Below are 17,011 nucleotides of genomic sequence, written 5' to 3'. Positions count from 1 at the left end.
AAATATTTTTATCTCTTGAAAACGAATAGGTCTGAACTCAAGATTCGTAAAAATGTAAAGAAACAATATTGTAAAAATTCGTAAATTTCACAGAAGAACAATTTTAATTTGGAACTTTCTTATTTTTAAATGCTTAGAAAATCGAGTTTGAGATTTTTTACATTCTTTACGTGAACTCGTAATGCCACAGCCTTGAGCACCGATCCATCGTTGCGACTGCCGGTACCATTTCCTCCTTAAAATGGCGGCTGCCGGCTCGTAAACAGTAGTATAATCTAGCACTTGTCCTATCTTTGTTTCTACTACTTGTCAGCTGACTGTCTACACAAGCAGCAATGTGCTGCTCAGACACATGTTATGGTCACATGGGGCTGTAAGGCAGTGTTTCGGGAGTTGTACTGCCCTCTTGCACTTTGAGCCCTAGAGAGTGGCACTCAAGTCTCATTTTGAAACCCGAGGATGGAGGAGCGTAAGGGTGCCAGGGCGAAAATCAGGAGGCGAGTGAGAAATGGACCAATGCAATACTAAATAAAATACTTGGTTGGCATGTTTAGACATGCAAGTATTGCAATATTGTGTTTGTTTACAAAATGTCCCTTATTTAAATACTCGCGGTGACATGAGTTGTGTTATGGTTAGTTGATCTTTGATTTGTATGTGGCTCTGATTTTCACGGGTTTGCTCGTTCTTTTGCTCTTTGGTGTGTGTATGTGCTTGACAACATTAATTTATATATAATTCTAAAAATTATCTCTGAACTTAATTGTCCCTAGGTACAGGTCATAATCTGTACGTAAATCCGCGGATCTTAATGAATATGTGGTGCATTAATACTTCCAGATGTGGTCAATAGAGAGAGGCGTAAGCTTACAGCAGTGAGCTACCTTTCCCACAGTGTCTTTAAATTGTTTACTTTAGTTCTGACAGAGCTTGACTCTTCTACTTTTTGGTCTCCCATAGTTTTTTTTCTGCTTTACGGACCCATAGATTGCATATCATGTTAACGATTGGGTTTTGTGTGTTTTCTGGGTGCTTATCTTGTCTTACTCCTCTTTGGTTGTATGTGCTGTGCTTTCAAATTTCCAATTGGTTTTGTGTTTTGTTAATTTTTGGACTCGTCTAGGTTGTGGCGGTTTTTGCTCTTCACCTATCTTTATGGGACTATTTATTGTATTGATTTGTAACTGTATTTAGGTGTTGACGTTTGTGCTTGTTCCAACAACTTAGTTTTCCTGTGGTTCTGTGTTTTGGTTTCATAATGACCCTTGCCTTTCCTCAGTCTGAATTTATCATGTCTGTATGCTGCTCTCTGATATCGCACAGTTGTTTTTTTGTGTTATGGTTTTAACAGGGTGTAATTTTATATATTTATTTTTTATTTTTTTATTTTATTTTTTGCATTTGTAATGCGCACAGATACCCACAAAGGGTTTCCCGGCGCCATGGTTAAGAGAACAAGGCACAGAAAGCAACTGCTGACAACACATTGACCGCTATTTGTTTAAACAGTTATTTATTAAACAGCCAAGTTTTAACTTGTTTCCTAAAACTGGCATAATTCTCCTCTTTGCGCAAGGCTAAAGGAAGGGAGTTCCAAAGAACTGGTCCCAGGTGGGAAAAAGATTTACCTCCCATTCGGGCCAGTTTGAATCTGGGTACCGTGAAGGTTGCTCCATTTAAAGAGCGGAGATTCCGTACAGGTACATGGGGCCTAACCAGTTTCTGCAGATACCGTGGTGCGGTTCCCGCTCTGATCTTGAACATGTAGGTCAAGGCCTTAAACCGGACCCGGTTCTCAACTTTCAACCAGTGTAGGTCTCTAAGGTGACCCGAGATCCTTGCTGTCCTAGGGATCTTACACAACAGCCTGGCTGCGGAGTTCTGGACCAGCTGTAACCGCCTGGTTACAGCTAAGTTGGAGCCCAGGTATAGAATGTTACCGTAGTCAAGCCTAGATGTTATTAGCGCATTGACTACGGTCTTCTGGGTATCCACAGGCAGCATCCAGATAATCTTCCGCAACCATTTAATAATCGTGAAACAAATACCAGCCACTTTATTAGCCTGTTGTTTCATCGATAAAGAATCATCGATGCACACCCCTAAGTTTCTAACCTGGGTAGCTGGGCTGGGGAAAGCGCCCAGGGATGGCGGCCAGTGTCTCTCCTGCCACAGATCACGATTTTTTCCCAGGAGAAGAATCTCCGTCTTCTCCCCGTTGAGCTTCAGCTGGTTTGTTGACATCCAGCTGAAGACCTCCTGAAGACCAAGTTTCAGAGCTGAAGGGGATGAAGACTCTGAGTTGGTGAGGGAAAAAATAATCTGTGAGTCATCCGCATAGGTCATGAGTTCAAGACCTACCCGCTCTGCTAAATCAGCGAGGGGGGCGGAGATAAAGATTGAAAAATAATGGGCTTAGAATTGAGCCCTGGGGCACGCCATGGGATGACGAAAAAATTTCCGACTGGGCATGTGAGGACGAGATCTGAAACGTCCGGTTGCTCAGATAAGATCTAATCCAGTCCAATGCGGTCCCTCCGACACCATCCCCACTCAGCCTGGCAAGCAGTCTGTTGTGCGAGATGGTGTCGAAAGCCGCGCTCAAATCGAGCAGGACGAGAGCAACCGTTTGTCCGTCGTCCAAAAGTCCCCTGATCTTCTCCGTGACTCCCAGGAGGGCAGATTCGGTGGAATGGCCTGCCCTGAAGCCCGACTGGGAATAGTGGAGCAAGTTGTTGTTCTCCGTGTACGATGAGAGCACGCCATGGATATGCTTCTCTAAAATTTTTGAGAAAGCAGGCAGCAGAGATATTGGGCGGTAGTTTGCAAGAACCTCTGGGTCAGCAGATGGCTTCTTTAACAGAGGGCTGACCATAGCGTGCTTCCACGATGCCGGAACAGTTGCCAGACGGATGGAGGCATTAAGTGTCTCGGCAATAGTTCCTAAAGCACCGTCATCCAGTTGGCAGAGAATGTTAATAGGGAGGGGATCGCACGGAGAGCCTGATTTGATGGAGGTCGCCAAAAGTTTTAAGGTGCCCACGGAGATGTAAGGCCAGGAATCCAGTCGATTTCCTAGTGGGCTTTCTGAAGGAAGGGCTTCCCTGTCCTCCCTCACCGGGGGGTTGATGTTTGCAAGAATAGTATCGATCTTTCCCACAAAGTACGTAGCAAGATCTTGGCATTTTTGAGGGGTCAGGGGGCGCGCGACCGCCGCAGAATTTGCTCCGGCTAAGCCTTTTACAGTACTGAAGAGGGTCCGTGCTTTATTGGCAGCCATATTAATGGTTTCCGTTACATAAAATGCCTTAGCTCTGGAACAGGCCGTGTGATAAAGGTTTCTAGCCCTACGGTACAGTTCCTTAGATTGAGGATCATAGTGCTTGCGCCACTTCCTCTCAAGTCCCTTACACTTGGTTTTTTCCAGCTTCAGTTCTTCCGTATACCAGGGAGCCGGGGGCCGATGGACATTCCCTCTGCACCTTGTAACGGGTAGGCAAATATCCACTGCACTTTGTAGCCAGGTGTGGGCTTCCAGCGCATTGATCTCCATATCATCACCTAAAACTGGGGGGGATACCCGTAAAGCATTCTGCAGTTCGGTCAAATCTATCTTTTTCCAGTTTCTCATGGAAATTGGGGGCCGGGCAGAACCTAGCTTGTCAGGTTGTATAAGCGTAATACTAAAGAGCGTTAGGAAATGGTCCGACCAACAAATATGGTCGGTTTTTAACCATTTCAGCTCCTGTATGTTGGAGATAATGGGATCCAACAGGTGCCCAGCTTTATGCGTGGGGTCCTCATTTCTCAGGGACATATTCAAAGTATTAAAATCTTCCAGAAGGTTGGAAGCGATGCAATTAGATTTATCCTCAAAATGGAGGTTTAAGTCCCCCAATATGGTCAGATTTTGGGCATTTAGGAAGTACGGGGAAATAAGGTTAACCAAATTTGCAGCCCATACACTGCCATTACCCGGGGGGCGGTAAATTAAGAAGCCGGAGAACATAAAGTTAGGGTTCAAGGATATTTTAAAAAATGCGGCTTCGCATCCAGGGATATTGACCGGTTCAAAGTCACAATTAAAATCCCTGTCAAAGATCACAGCGATACCCCCGCCGACCTGTCTTTCTCTGTCTGCTCTAACAATAGCATAGTTAGAGGGCAGAGCAGCGGCTACATCGGGGCCTGAGCCGTCGTGCAACCAGGTCTCTGTTAAAAATATCGCACAAGGTTTTTCTTCCATTAGGAGGTGGTGAATATCAACTTTGTGTTGGGGCAGTGATCTACAATTCACAGTGTAAAAAGTAAAAGTACGAGAGTTTGCAACAGAGGCTAGAGTAGGTGGCCTAAGCTTATATAGGACCTCTGGATAGGGTTGAATATTAGTAAGTGCAAAAGCACAATGAGGGCACACATGTGTACCTTTCAGGGAAGGCTTTAAAATGGAGCAGTTATTGGAAATGGTAGGGCGCAATGCCCGTATCTGGTCCACTGTGATCCTACCTGTCTCAGCATTTCGTGCCCCGTGACCCGGCCTGGCACGGACGGGCACAGACGGGCTGGTCTTAGGCTCGTCTTTGGCGCAGTCCGAGGCGCCTACCCTGCGCGCCATCGCTGCGTGCTGGGCCGACGAGTAGCTAAATACCCTTCAGGAAGCGGAGGTCTAGAGCGCTAACCGCTCGAGACTCCGTTAGGTGCCGCCCCTGTCCCGCCCTTCACAGCCGCGATTGGCTGGGGTGCCGGTTGTTTCAAACGGAGCGAGAGCAGCCCCCAAAAGAAGATACAAGTCCCTGGTGAGTGCGAGTGAGTGCTCAAATTGACAGGGTGAATAGTAAAAACACAGTAAGGTCACTACAATGATTTAAAATTGAGATTAAAAAATCGAGTTACAACTCGAGAACACAGGGCAAAGTTCACAAATCTGTCTAGTGTGCCACAGAGATTTTGCACGCTTTCAAATGTAACAAGGCTCGTCGCCCAGCGGGGAGTGAGCTGCCACCAGACTCCTACCGCCTACATATTCTGATGTTTTTAATGGGTTTTCGTGTGTGCCTTCATCTGCATTGTGGCTTATATCTAATGCTTTTCCCAGTTTGTTTCGGCTATCTGAAACCCCTTGTTTTTTGTTTATTTATGGTCTTTGTTTTTTTCATTGGGTTATGTTTGCTTGCATATTTACCAAGTTGTTCTGCCCTGTGCCTTATCTGCTGGTTTTGGCTTTCTTTCATCTGCAGACTTCGGCTGGACCTGCAGTTCTTGCAGCGGTTTCTCAGGATACTGCGTGTTCTCTTTCCTCATTGGCTGTCCCGGAACACTCTCATGTTTGGAACTCTGTTGTTTGTGGCCCTTTTGGGTGAGTCTTCAACCCCAGAGGCGCAGTCTTTGCTTCTGTGAGACATCTTGAGCATACAGCCTTTGTCCAAAGTTACATTAAGCGAAGCCTGTGTCCTAAATGCACAGGTAAGGGCTCCAAATGTGCAACATCCGTTCTCAATACCCCAACATGATCTATCAGATTGCAGAATGTGCTCAATCTTTTACCTTAAAAGACCTTTGAGACAGTTTTGAGCCCCTCTTTCCTCTGTCAAACACAGCCTTCTGCAAATGTATTGTGTACCTTCCTGGACACGTTCTAGCACTGCACACAATGTGAATGCTACTATTGATTTGGTACCGGTGGCTCCCTGATGCTACCCATCCATTATTCATTCGGTTCCCCTGTGCCTGATACTCTTCTTTCAGTGTTTAGCATCCACCCTTACTTCTAAATATACCACCTAGTGTTAAGTCTGAATAAACTCTCTTCGATGTTCAGCCTGTGCTTCTGACTTACGGTATTACAATGCCAATAGCTCAAACTCTTGTAAATGCGAGACCTATTCAGAGAAGTGGCCATTATCCCAGCTGCTCGAAAAGAAAAAGCAAGCATGGCTTGCTAAATGTTGCAGGAAAGCATGTTGTGCCTGCAGTAGGAGAAACTCATTAAAGAAAATAGTACTTACAGACTAAAGAAGATGTACTGTGTAACAACCAAAGTAAAAGGGCCAGTCCTCATGGGAGGTTACAAATGAAGACAAGGCGCTAATAAGGAGGGACTAATAAGCCTATTAACGAATCAGAAGGCAACATTTACGAAGGACAATGACAGAAGCCGATGACAAATATGAGGGGAGAGTGGGCAGGCCTTCGATTCCATACTCCAGTGCAGCATGCCGCAGAGCAGCGCATGCGCTGGCCAGGCTCAATCTAAAAAGGGACAGGAGAGTAAGACTTAAAACATACCTATATCGATGGAGAGTAATCATGCAATGCCATAATCAATTGATAAAATGAACAAAACGTCAATTTATTTGCAGTTATATATAACACGGAGTAGACTTGATTGTTTGTCTGATCGTTTTCCATAGAACATTTACATGTATACCACTTTAGAAATGTTACATTACATTTTGGCGAATACAAATTTCAAGTTGCGGGTTAAGTTACATAAGAACACTTACAGATACCTAAGTAAGCCGACCTTGGGACTCTTCCGACTTCAACCAGTCTTCCAAGTATGGTACCAGATCATCACCCTCCACTCCCTCAGGAAGGCCCACCACTCTGATATTATTTCGCTGATTGTGTCCCCCTGCATTTTCTGCATGGACCCTGTCTCGCAGTTCAACTATGTGCCTCCTAAGCGTCGAACGTTCAGGGTGGAGTTGTCTCACAGACGTCTCCACTTCTTTGACCTTATATGTCAATTTACGGTGTTCTGCCTGCAGTAGGCCAAGTCTAACTGACACTGTACCAATATCCTGCTGAAGGGTGGACTTGGTGTCTGTTATGGCCGCCAATATTTTTTTAAGCTGTAGACTTATGGGGTCTACAGTCTGAGTGTCATCGTTAATATCCTCTGTGGGATTGCGGGGGTGTTAAATGGTTTCGGGGGTTGACCCTGTCGTTTCCAGATCAAGGCGATAACAGTGGGAATTTGAGGGGCCAGAGATGCAATAAATTCTAGTCCACTCTTGCAGGGGCCTCCAAACACACCGCAAGGGGGCCTTTGTCGTACAATGAAGAATGAGCAATGTGACCAGATGTGTTGCCCTCAGTTCAACAGAAGTCCTAGGTGTGAATTACTGTCAGTTTAGAGGGAATACTGTGTAGCTTCATGAAAGTGCAGTTCAATATTCGTGTTCTTAGGTGGTCTGGGACTGTGTATTTGCGTCCTCAAATTAACACAGTAGGAGCATGCCGTTCAGGCAGGCACTGTAGCTGGGGAATGGGCTCTCCTTTCGCCAGACGCAGTGGAAAAGAGGCGCTGCACTAGTGTGCAGTCAGGAGTTGCATTCACATAGAGGAGGCAGCGGGGGTGGGCCACAGTGATGGCAGGGAGCCACTCACCTCTGTCTCACTCACCGCAACACGGACCCCCGTGTTGTCCCACGTTCTGCCATGTGGTACTCTGTTGCGGCCACGCTGCAGGCAACAGGGTTAAGGTAGGATCAGTGTGTCGCTTGTCTCATGCTTCGAGACTACACTCTTGTAGCCCACCGCAGATGTTTCTTCTCAGCAATGCCCCCAGGCGCCTCCCAGCACAACCAAAACTATCTTATCAATCTTCAGTGGGCCAATACCTTGTTGGGGGAGGTGTCCTCTAAGCCTCATCCGCTTGCTGAAGGGCACACTCCTCAAGGCTGAAAAGTCCCAGGGCCAGCTCTTCTGCATGGATGATGCAATGATCGTGTTACAGTCCCCAAAGGCACCAGTAGTGATAGGCCATTCCAATGCAGGCCTGTCGTCATTCACTGTTTTACATTGAGGCTCACAGATCGACCTGCTCCTGCATGACTCAGTTCCTAGGAAAACATCACCGATCTATCGCCAGGGTGAGGGGGTGGCAAAGTAGTCCTGATGCTGTAGAGTGAGGTCACTGGGCTACTGGATAGGAAGGATTTTAAGCGGGTCCTGGATGGAGCTCTTTCAGCAAGCATCCATTGCAGCCACCATCTTCATTAAGGTTCTCTTGTAAAATATGATTTACATATGAAGTCCATCTTAGGCTAGCCTGATCTTTTATGTAACAATAATGTACATGAGAACTGATCACTGTCAGTACAGTTTCTAAATGGGGAGGTCAAAAGTTAATTAGAAAGCATTTAAAAAAAAAAATATTCTGTTGAGAGGATTAAAACAACTAATCTCTTAAAAAGACAAAGTGCTATACTGAAAGCGGCTCAAAGAAACTACATGATAACAAGTGGATTGACTTAAGGTAGGCTGCTATTTCAAAAGATACAAGGCAATTTTGAAAGATTATTGCAGATTGTTGCAGTAATAGGATTACATTGATACCAATTCCAATCAAAGATGGTGATTGGGTTAACTATATAACTGATTTTTGTATGCGTCTAACTCTGTTGCTCTGACATCTGCTAACATCCAAATCTTTTCCAAAATTTATTTTTATGCATTGAAGATGTTTCAGATACAACAGGATGTTTTGGAGAGTATGCTTATGCTGCAATTAAAAAGTCTGCTAAAATCGCTGGTGGGTTCCATTCGGTCTGGCCTAGATATTGGCTTTTGTTCAAGAAAGGAAAAGTACAAGTTAATTGTCACATCCTGGATTTTGAAAATACACAAACCATTTCTAACCTGGTATCTTGATCATGGAATTCGTTGTTTTGACCTTTTGTTAAGAATAAATAGATTACCACTGAAATGTGTAACAGGTGTTTGACAAAATCTGGTAGTTAAAATACCCGTAGTAAGGCAGGAAGGTTGTGGGTCTTCTCTTTGCTCAGCAGTTGGCAGCCTTGTCTCCACGAGCAGCGCAGACCTCGCAGTGCTCCCACAGATCCATGTAAACGGCTGAAAAGTTGTTCTCTTCTTCTAGGAAGGCTCTAGCACTGCAGGAACAATCCAACACTAATCTTGACAGCAAACAGACTCTCATTCTCCCAAGGCAGTCCAGGTGCTCTTCTACAGGGAGGTCTTCAAAGGGGCTCAGTCCCCAGTAAGGCTGCAGTCATGTAGATTATACCTCTGTATGTCATCATCATCTGAACCACATTGGTCCGTATTCCACCTTTCAACTCTAAACCCAAGAACATCATGTGCGGCGTCCCTCAAAGTTGATCCCTCAGGCTGACTCTGTTCACCTACATGACCCCTCTGCCCCATAGCCAACATTGTCTGAACCAACAGACTGAACATCATATCTTACACAGATGACACCCAGCTCATCTTCTTCCTATCTGGAGATAAATCTACCACAAGGACCAACTTCCACCTGTTTATTACCAGCATCGCCAACTGGATGCAAAACAACTGCCTGAAACTTAACACAGACAAAATAGAAGTACTGATCTTGCAGGAATAATGCCTCCCCATGGAACAACTCCTGGTGCCTTGCTGAACTAAGACCCTCACCCACCCACTGACTGACCACTCCCGAAACCTCTGCATCATCCTGAACAGCAAGCTCAGCATGAAAAAACCAGATCAACGGAGTCTCCTCAGCCTGCATCCTAACTCTTCGCATACTCCATAAGATCTTCAAATGGCTCACAGTCAGCACCAGACGCACTGTCATTCAAGCCCTCGTCACTAGTTGCCTGGACTATGGCAGCACATTCTACTCGGGAATCACCACATTGCTCTTGAAAAGACTGCAGACATTCAGAACTCAGCAGCCAGACTGACCCTCGACCTTCCCAGATGGACCCATACCACCCCTCAACTCAAGAATCTCCAACTATACACTCCCAAAAGCGGTGCATAGTCAACCGTGACCTGGGCCTACAAGGCTCTGCACAATACAGGACCAGCATGCTTCAACCACTGACTGAGCTTCCAAACCTCCAGACACCAGCGCTCCACCTCCCTCTCCCTCGTCACGCACCCAGCATCCGCTGAAGTAGCAGTGAAGGATGCTCCTTCTCCTACCTCGTTGTGAAGTCCTGGAACAGCCTCCACCCCTGGACCTCACACTCCCTTCAGGAATTCAGAAATGGCCTCATGACCTGATTGTTCAACTGATTCCTCACAAGCAGCTTGACTCACACCGCCTGGATACCTTCGCTGGTGATTAGCCGCGCTTCAGAAATCCAGATTAATTGATTGATTGATTGATTGATTGATTGAAAGACCTAGCTAAGGGAGATTGTGAGGACTTTTAAACAGAGAAGCCAGTTATCGGTCCCCCGAAGGACACAGGGAGATAGATATGTCTGTTCTGTCTCTATAATTAGTCCACCACCTGTGAATGAGAGTTCCCCAGTCTCAGATCTAGGCTGTGGGGTCTCAGATAATGTAACTAGGAAACTTCTTACTAAGCATGCAGGATTGTTGTATGCTCCCTGAGAGTAAAAGTCAGAAATCTACAGTATAGGGCAGGGCTGCACTTTCTCCATACTTATGCAGGAATCATTTCTACCCAACATGCAGCATCTAAGAATTAATGGTGATGGCGAATATCATCTAATAGTTGTAGGGGAAGTGAATTCACTCAGACTGGCCCCATCCTATAGGAGAATTTTGCTGCCATTGCAACTCAGAACAAGTTGGCTTGCTCTTAACCTCTTCTTTTGTCCAAGAATTGCTTTTTGAAAACCTCAGGGCTGACCTTTTACTGTGCCAGACTTAAACCCTAAAAGTTTGAATCAAGGGAATGAACCATCCTGGAGTCACAAGGACTTAAGTCGAGGTGATCGTAACCAAACAGCAAGCTATTGCAGCATTCAGAGAATTACTTGATGGACAGATGACTCTTGAGTACTGTGCTTGTGTTGGTGAATAATTTGTAAAAAAAAAGTAAAAAAAATGCCAGGGCCATCGTCGGGATGCCTTTGCATATTGCCACACTCATTGCCCCGGGCCAATGACCATACTACACAACTACTAACCATTACATTCCTACAAGTTTGATAATTCAGACTATTCCAGGGCCCCCACAGCTAATGGAATGGCTTGGGAAGCAGATATTAGTCGTTTTTAATGTGTATTGAATTAATAAACAAATGTTGTACTGCTCATTTCTAAATTACCAAAACAGCACTACCATCTGGCAGACTGTCATCAGTGCTGGTGTTTACAATTAAGTTCCAGTGCTGAGTACCGGAAACCACCAGCACAAATTAGGCACTGGCTTGCGGTGAGCTTGCAGTGCTGCTCGACTTGCATTGTACACCTTACTGTGTGTGAGCTTTTACGACCAAATTCCTTTTTGTCTCTAATGGTTTAAATGTACCGTAGCACTCTAACCTTATATTTTAGCTCCTCAGTAGTTAGTGGGGACGTGTGGGTCCAGTGGATATCCCGAGTTCATTGCACCGTGGCACTGGAAAATGTTCAACCACAATCCCTTGTCACAAGACTCAACACCCTAAAAGTTGACAGTAACACAGTACTGCTGATTGGCTCTACTGCCATTCCCAGAACCAGTACTATTTCTTCTTTAAACATGACTTTGGAAGCCAGTTGAAGCTGAAACTGGTCTCCTTTTACACCACATCACCCACCTTCCGATTCCCCATGCCATTTGTCTGAACTCTGGAGCTTTCCATTTGATCCCTGACCTTTCTTCATCACTTATTTTTCATTTTAGAATAGCAGTTTACTTTTGAGTCGTGGATTTTCAGCCTGTACAACCCAAGGCTGGAAGAGAGCTATCACACGTGATTTAATGACTTGGGGTATCAGCTTTCGAGGGGCGTGGCTTGGACGGCAATGTGGGTAGGGGCGTGGCTTGGACGGCAATGTGGCAGCTTGCCTAAATCCAGAGCTCCGCCACTCCATGAGAGAAGCCAAGAGATTAAAGAACATCACACCTAGCATGAGGGTGGGAAAATAACCTTCTCAGCAATTGGAAAGTAAGAGGAAGCAAATGAGCCGCAAAACGAGCCCAGGACTAAACCGACGGGACCTTAAGAGCTCAACAAAGACCACGACCAGGAGCAAGGAGGTCCGCGGGACTAAATATGGCGGACAATCAATGATCGCTCCGGAGGCGGCCGACACAGCCAGGACCGCCGCAAGAGAGTCTGACTCACCGCAGGCAGAATAATAACCACAGTGTCATGGTCAGTACCGCACCCCCCCAGCTACCGACTCCGCCACGCTGCGGCTAGCGAAACTGAAACCTATCACAGGGCGGCGCCATCTTAGCACGCACTGAGGATAACAGCAAGAGACAGAGTGGGGTGGGGCGGGCCGGAATCGGAAACCCACACGGGGCGAAAGTTAGCGGACTGTACAAGAAGCGCCCAAGAGCCCAAATCGTACAAAACGCGCGCACAGAGCGTCGGCTCAGCAAAAAGGACGGGGGAGAGAACCCTACATAAGCGAAGCTGAACCCGAGCTGAGACAACTTCAAAGAGCCCCGCGGCAGCCAGGAACGCCGCAACAGATTTGGACTCACAGTAGGCGGTAATAACAATCGCTATCGAATCTGCCTCGGCCACTCGGATCGAGATACAAGAGACTGATACCCTGGCAAAACAGCAGTTAGTGAAACCGAAACCTATCACAGGGCGGCGCCATCTTAGGACGCTCTGAAGACAACAACAAGAGCCAGAGTGGGGCGGTGCGGTAACGGAAACCCACAAGCTGCTGCCTAGAAGCGGCCAAGCGCTCAAAGGAACGAGGAATAGACCCCTCCGAAGCCGGCAAGCAAGAGGTGTACAACCCGCTGACAAGGTACGTGGAGTAGGGGCGCGGGGACTCAGTGCAACGGGTGAGGCGCCAGAAAAATTATAACGGAAGCAAAACGATCCCGCAATAACGCGTGAAGCAGGGCAACACCACAAGAAAGGAGGCCGAAAGGTCTGCATGGCTAAAGGGGGAAAATAAACGCTAACAAGGTAGCAATCGAGCCAACTGAACACGGAGGATAACGGCTGCATGACCATAAAGGCACAATTCAGAGCGGCATGACCGCTGACTAACTATAGTCACAGAACACTGCAGGAGATCACCAAAACCGATGCAACAAGGTACAAGGGTCTAAAAAGGGAATCAGAGGAGGCAAGCCAACAGGTAGCAGGCAGTAAATCACACAAAAAGGGGGGGCAGGACCGGGTGCGACCTCTACCTCAGACCCGCCCCAAGTCAGAAAAGAAGACATAACAAAAAATCAGCTGTGCAATACAAATACAAAAGAATAATAAGGGGGTGCAAAGGAGACGGGAGAGTCACAATACGAAGCGCCCACAGTAGGTAATACAGTAAAAGGAGAGTCATTGGGAGCCTCGGAGAGGGGGGTGTACCAAGAAAGCTAACGCAGGATCCCACCAAAGGACAAGACAAGCAGCTAGAAAACATATGGAAGTGGCACCATCAAGGCCATCGCCTAGCCGACGCGAACGACAAAAAGATCAGATGAAACGTAGAAAGGTGCAGGAGAAAGCGGAGCAAACGGTTCAAGGAAATACCCCTGCCCAGGCTAATAAATCTGCACAACAGGGGGAACAGCGTCGCAAAAATCCACCAGCAAGAGAAAACAAGCATTAGAAATGCAATCGGGCTCGGATTTATTTGAGTTTGAGCTAATGGCATTGTAAATGCCAATGTATTGTTGCTATGTGTTATGGAGTGTGTTCATGTGGTGTGTACTGCCAGTGATCTCCTTGTGAGTGTGCGAATATTGCACCGTTACTGCCTGTGATGTCCTTCTTGTGAGTGTGAGAAGCTTGCACCTCTGCTGCCTGTGGTCTCCTTGTGAGTGTAAGAAGCTTGCACAGCTGCTGCCTGTGATGTCCTACTCACTACTCTACTCTACTCACTACTCTACTCTACTCACTACTCTACTCTACTCACTACTCTACTCTACTCACTACTCTACTCACTACTCACTACTCTACTCACTACTCTGCACTCACTACTCTACTCACTACTCTACTCACTACTCACTACTCTACTCTCTACTCACTACTCTACTCACTACTCACTACTCTACTCACTACTCTGCACTCACTACTCACTACTCTGCACTCACTACTCTACTCACTACTATACTCTGCACTCACTACTCACTACTCTACTCTACTCACTACTCTACTCACTACTCAACTCACTACTTTCTACTCACTACTCTACTCACTACTCAACTCACTACTCACTTCTCTACTCACTACTCTGCACTCACTACTCACTACTCTACTCACTACTCACTACTCACTACTCTGCACTCACTACTCTACTCACTACTCTACTCACTACTCAACTCACTACTCAACTCACTACTCACTTCTCTACTCACTACTCACTACTCTGCACTCACTACTTTAGTCACCTCACTACTCTACTCACCTCACTACTCTACTCACTACTCTACTCACTACTCTACTCACTACTCACTACTCTGCACTCACTACTCACTACTCTGCACTCACTACTCACTACTCTGCACTCACTACTCACTACTCTGCACTCACTACTCACTACTCTACTCACTACTCTACTCACTACTCACTACTCTGCACTCACTACTCACTAATCTACTCTACTCACTACTCTACTCACTACTCTGCACTCACTACTCACTACTCTGCACTCACTACTCACTACTCTGCACTCACTACTCACTACTCTGCACTCACTACTCACTACTCTGCACTCACTACTCACTACTCTACTCACTACTCTGCACTCACTACTCTGTGTGCCTGGTGAAAGCGTGCACTGACGGCTGGTGGTGTGTGTATGCCTGGTGAAAGTGTGCACTGATGGTTAATGGTGTGTGTGTGCGCCTGGTGAAAGCTTGCAGTGACGGCTGGTGGTGTGTGTGAGCTTGGTGAAAAGCTGATTACCCTGCATACTCACATAGTGATTACCCTGCATACTCAAACACTGCTCACCCTGCACAGTCACACACTGCTTAACCTACACACACACACACTGCTCACCCTACACACTCACACACTGCTCACCCTACACACTCACACACTGTTAACCCTGCATACTGCTCACCCTGCACGCTCACACACTGCTCACCCTGCAAAGTCACACACTGCTCACCCTGCACACTCACACACTGCTGGCGCTGGACACCAACGTACTGCTCACCCTGCATACTCACACACTGCTGACCCTGCACACTGACACTCTGCTGGCCCTGGACACCAACGTACTGCTCACCCTGCATGCTCACACACTGCTGACCCTGCACACACACACACTCCTGGCCCTGGACACCCACATACTGATCACCCTGCATACTTGCATACTGATCACCCTGCATACTCACACTCTGCTCACCCTGCATACTCACACTCTGCTCACCCTGCATACTCACACTCTGCTCACCCTGCATACTCACACTCTGCTCACCCTGCATACTCACACTCTGCTCACCCTGCATACTCGCACTCTGCTCACCCTGCATACTCGCACTCTGCTCACCCTGCATACTCGCACTCTGCTCACCCTGCATACTCGCACTCTGCTCACCCTGCATACTCGCACTCTGCTCACCCTGCATACTCGCACTCTGCTCACCCTGCATACTCGCACTCTGCTCACCCTGCATACTCGCACTCTGCTCACCCTGCATACTCGCACTCTGCTCACCCTGCATACTCGCACTCTGCTCACCCTGCATACTCGCACTCTGCTCACCCTGCATACTCGCACTCTGCTCACCCTGCATACTCGCACTCTGCTCACCCTGCATACTCGCACTCTGCTCACCCTGCATACTCACACACTGCTGACCCTGCACACTGACACACTGCTGGCCCTGGACACCCGTATACTGATCACCCTGTATACTCGTATACTGATCACCCTGCATACTCAAACACTGCTCACCCTGCATACTCACACACTGCTGACCCTGCACACTGACACACTGCCGGCCCTGGACACCAACGTACTGCTCACCCTGCATGCTCACACACTGCTGACCCTGCACACTCACACACTCCTGGCCCTGGACACCCACATACTGATCACCCTGCATACTTACATACTGATCACCCTGCATACTCACACTCTGCTCACCCTGCATACTCACACTCTGCTCACCCTGCATACTCGCACTCTGCTCACCCTGCATACTCGCACTCTGCTCACCCTGCATACTCGCACTCTGCTCACCCTGCATACTCGCACTCTGCTCACCCTGCATACTCGCACTCTGCTCACCCTGCATACTCGCACTCTGCTCACCCTGCATACTCGCACTCTGCTCACCCTGCATACTCGCACTCTGCTCACCCTGCATACTCGCACTCTGCTCACCCTGCATACTCGCACTCTGCTCACCCTGCATACTCGCACTCTGCTCACCCTGCATACTCGCACTCTGCTCACCCTGCATACTCGCACTCTGCTCACCCTGCATACTCGCACTCTGCTCACCCTGCATACTCGCACTCTGCTCACCCTGCATACTCACACACTGCTGACCCTGCATACTCACACACTGCTGACCCTGCACACTGACACACTGCTGGCCCTGGACACCAACGTACTGCTGACCCTGCATGCTCACACACTGCTGACCCTGCACACACACACACTCCTGGCCCTGGACACCCACATACTGATCACCCTGCATACTTACATACTGATCACCCTGCATACTCACACTCTGCTCACCCTGCATACTCACACTCTGCTCACCCTGCATAATCACACTCTGCTCACCCTGCATACTCGCACTCTGCTCACCCTGCATACTCGCACTCTGCTCACCCTGCATACTCGCACTCTGCTCACCCTGCATACTCGCACTCTGCTCACCCTGCATACTCGCACTCTGCTCACCCTGCATACTCGCACTCTGCTCACCCTGCATACTCGCACTCTGCTCACCCTGCATACTCGCACTCTGCTCACCCTGCATACTCGCACTCTGCTCACCCTGCATACTCGCACTCTGCTCACCCTGCATACTCGCACTCTGCTCACCCTGCATACTCACACACTGCTGACCCTGCACACTGACACACTGCTGGCCCTGGACACCCGTATACTGATCACCCTGTATACTCGTATACTGATCACCCTGCATACT

The 17,011-nt window shown here is 47.7% G+C and overlaps 1 protein-coding gene across 3 annotated transcripts in view; it reads left to right on the top strand.

Moving 5' to 3' along the window:
• The first annotated feature begins 365 nt into the window (after window positions 1-365).
• The window catches only part of ABCD4 (ATP binding cassette subfamily D member 4), a 216,581-nt gene continuing 199,935 nt past the window's right edge, over window positions 366-17,011 (top strand). For 2 of the 3 annotated variants that reach the window (XM_078659878.1, XM_078659877.1), the window contains exons 1-2: window positions 366-497; window positions 5,238-5,356. In XM_078659878.1, coding sequence (XP_078516004.1) covers window positions 460-497; window positions 5,238-5,356 — 157 coding nt within the window. In that variant the 5' untranslated portion in view covers window positions 366-459. Of the gene's footprint in view, window positions 498-5,237; window positions 5,357-17,011 lie in introns of those variants that run through there. The other variant, XM_078659879.1, reaches the window with a different exon arrangement.

The sequence above is a fragment of the Lissotriton helveticus genome, chromosome 9 (assembly GCF_964261635.1).
Source record: "Lissotriton helveticus chromosome 9, aLisHel1.1, whole genome shotgun sequence".
NCBI lineage: Eukaryota > Metazoa > Chordata > Amphibia > Caudata > Salamandridae > Lissotriton > Lissotriton helveticus.
Note: the sequence above shows the minus strand (reverse complement) of the source record. Positions and strands in the feature narration are given on the sequence as shown.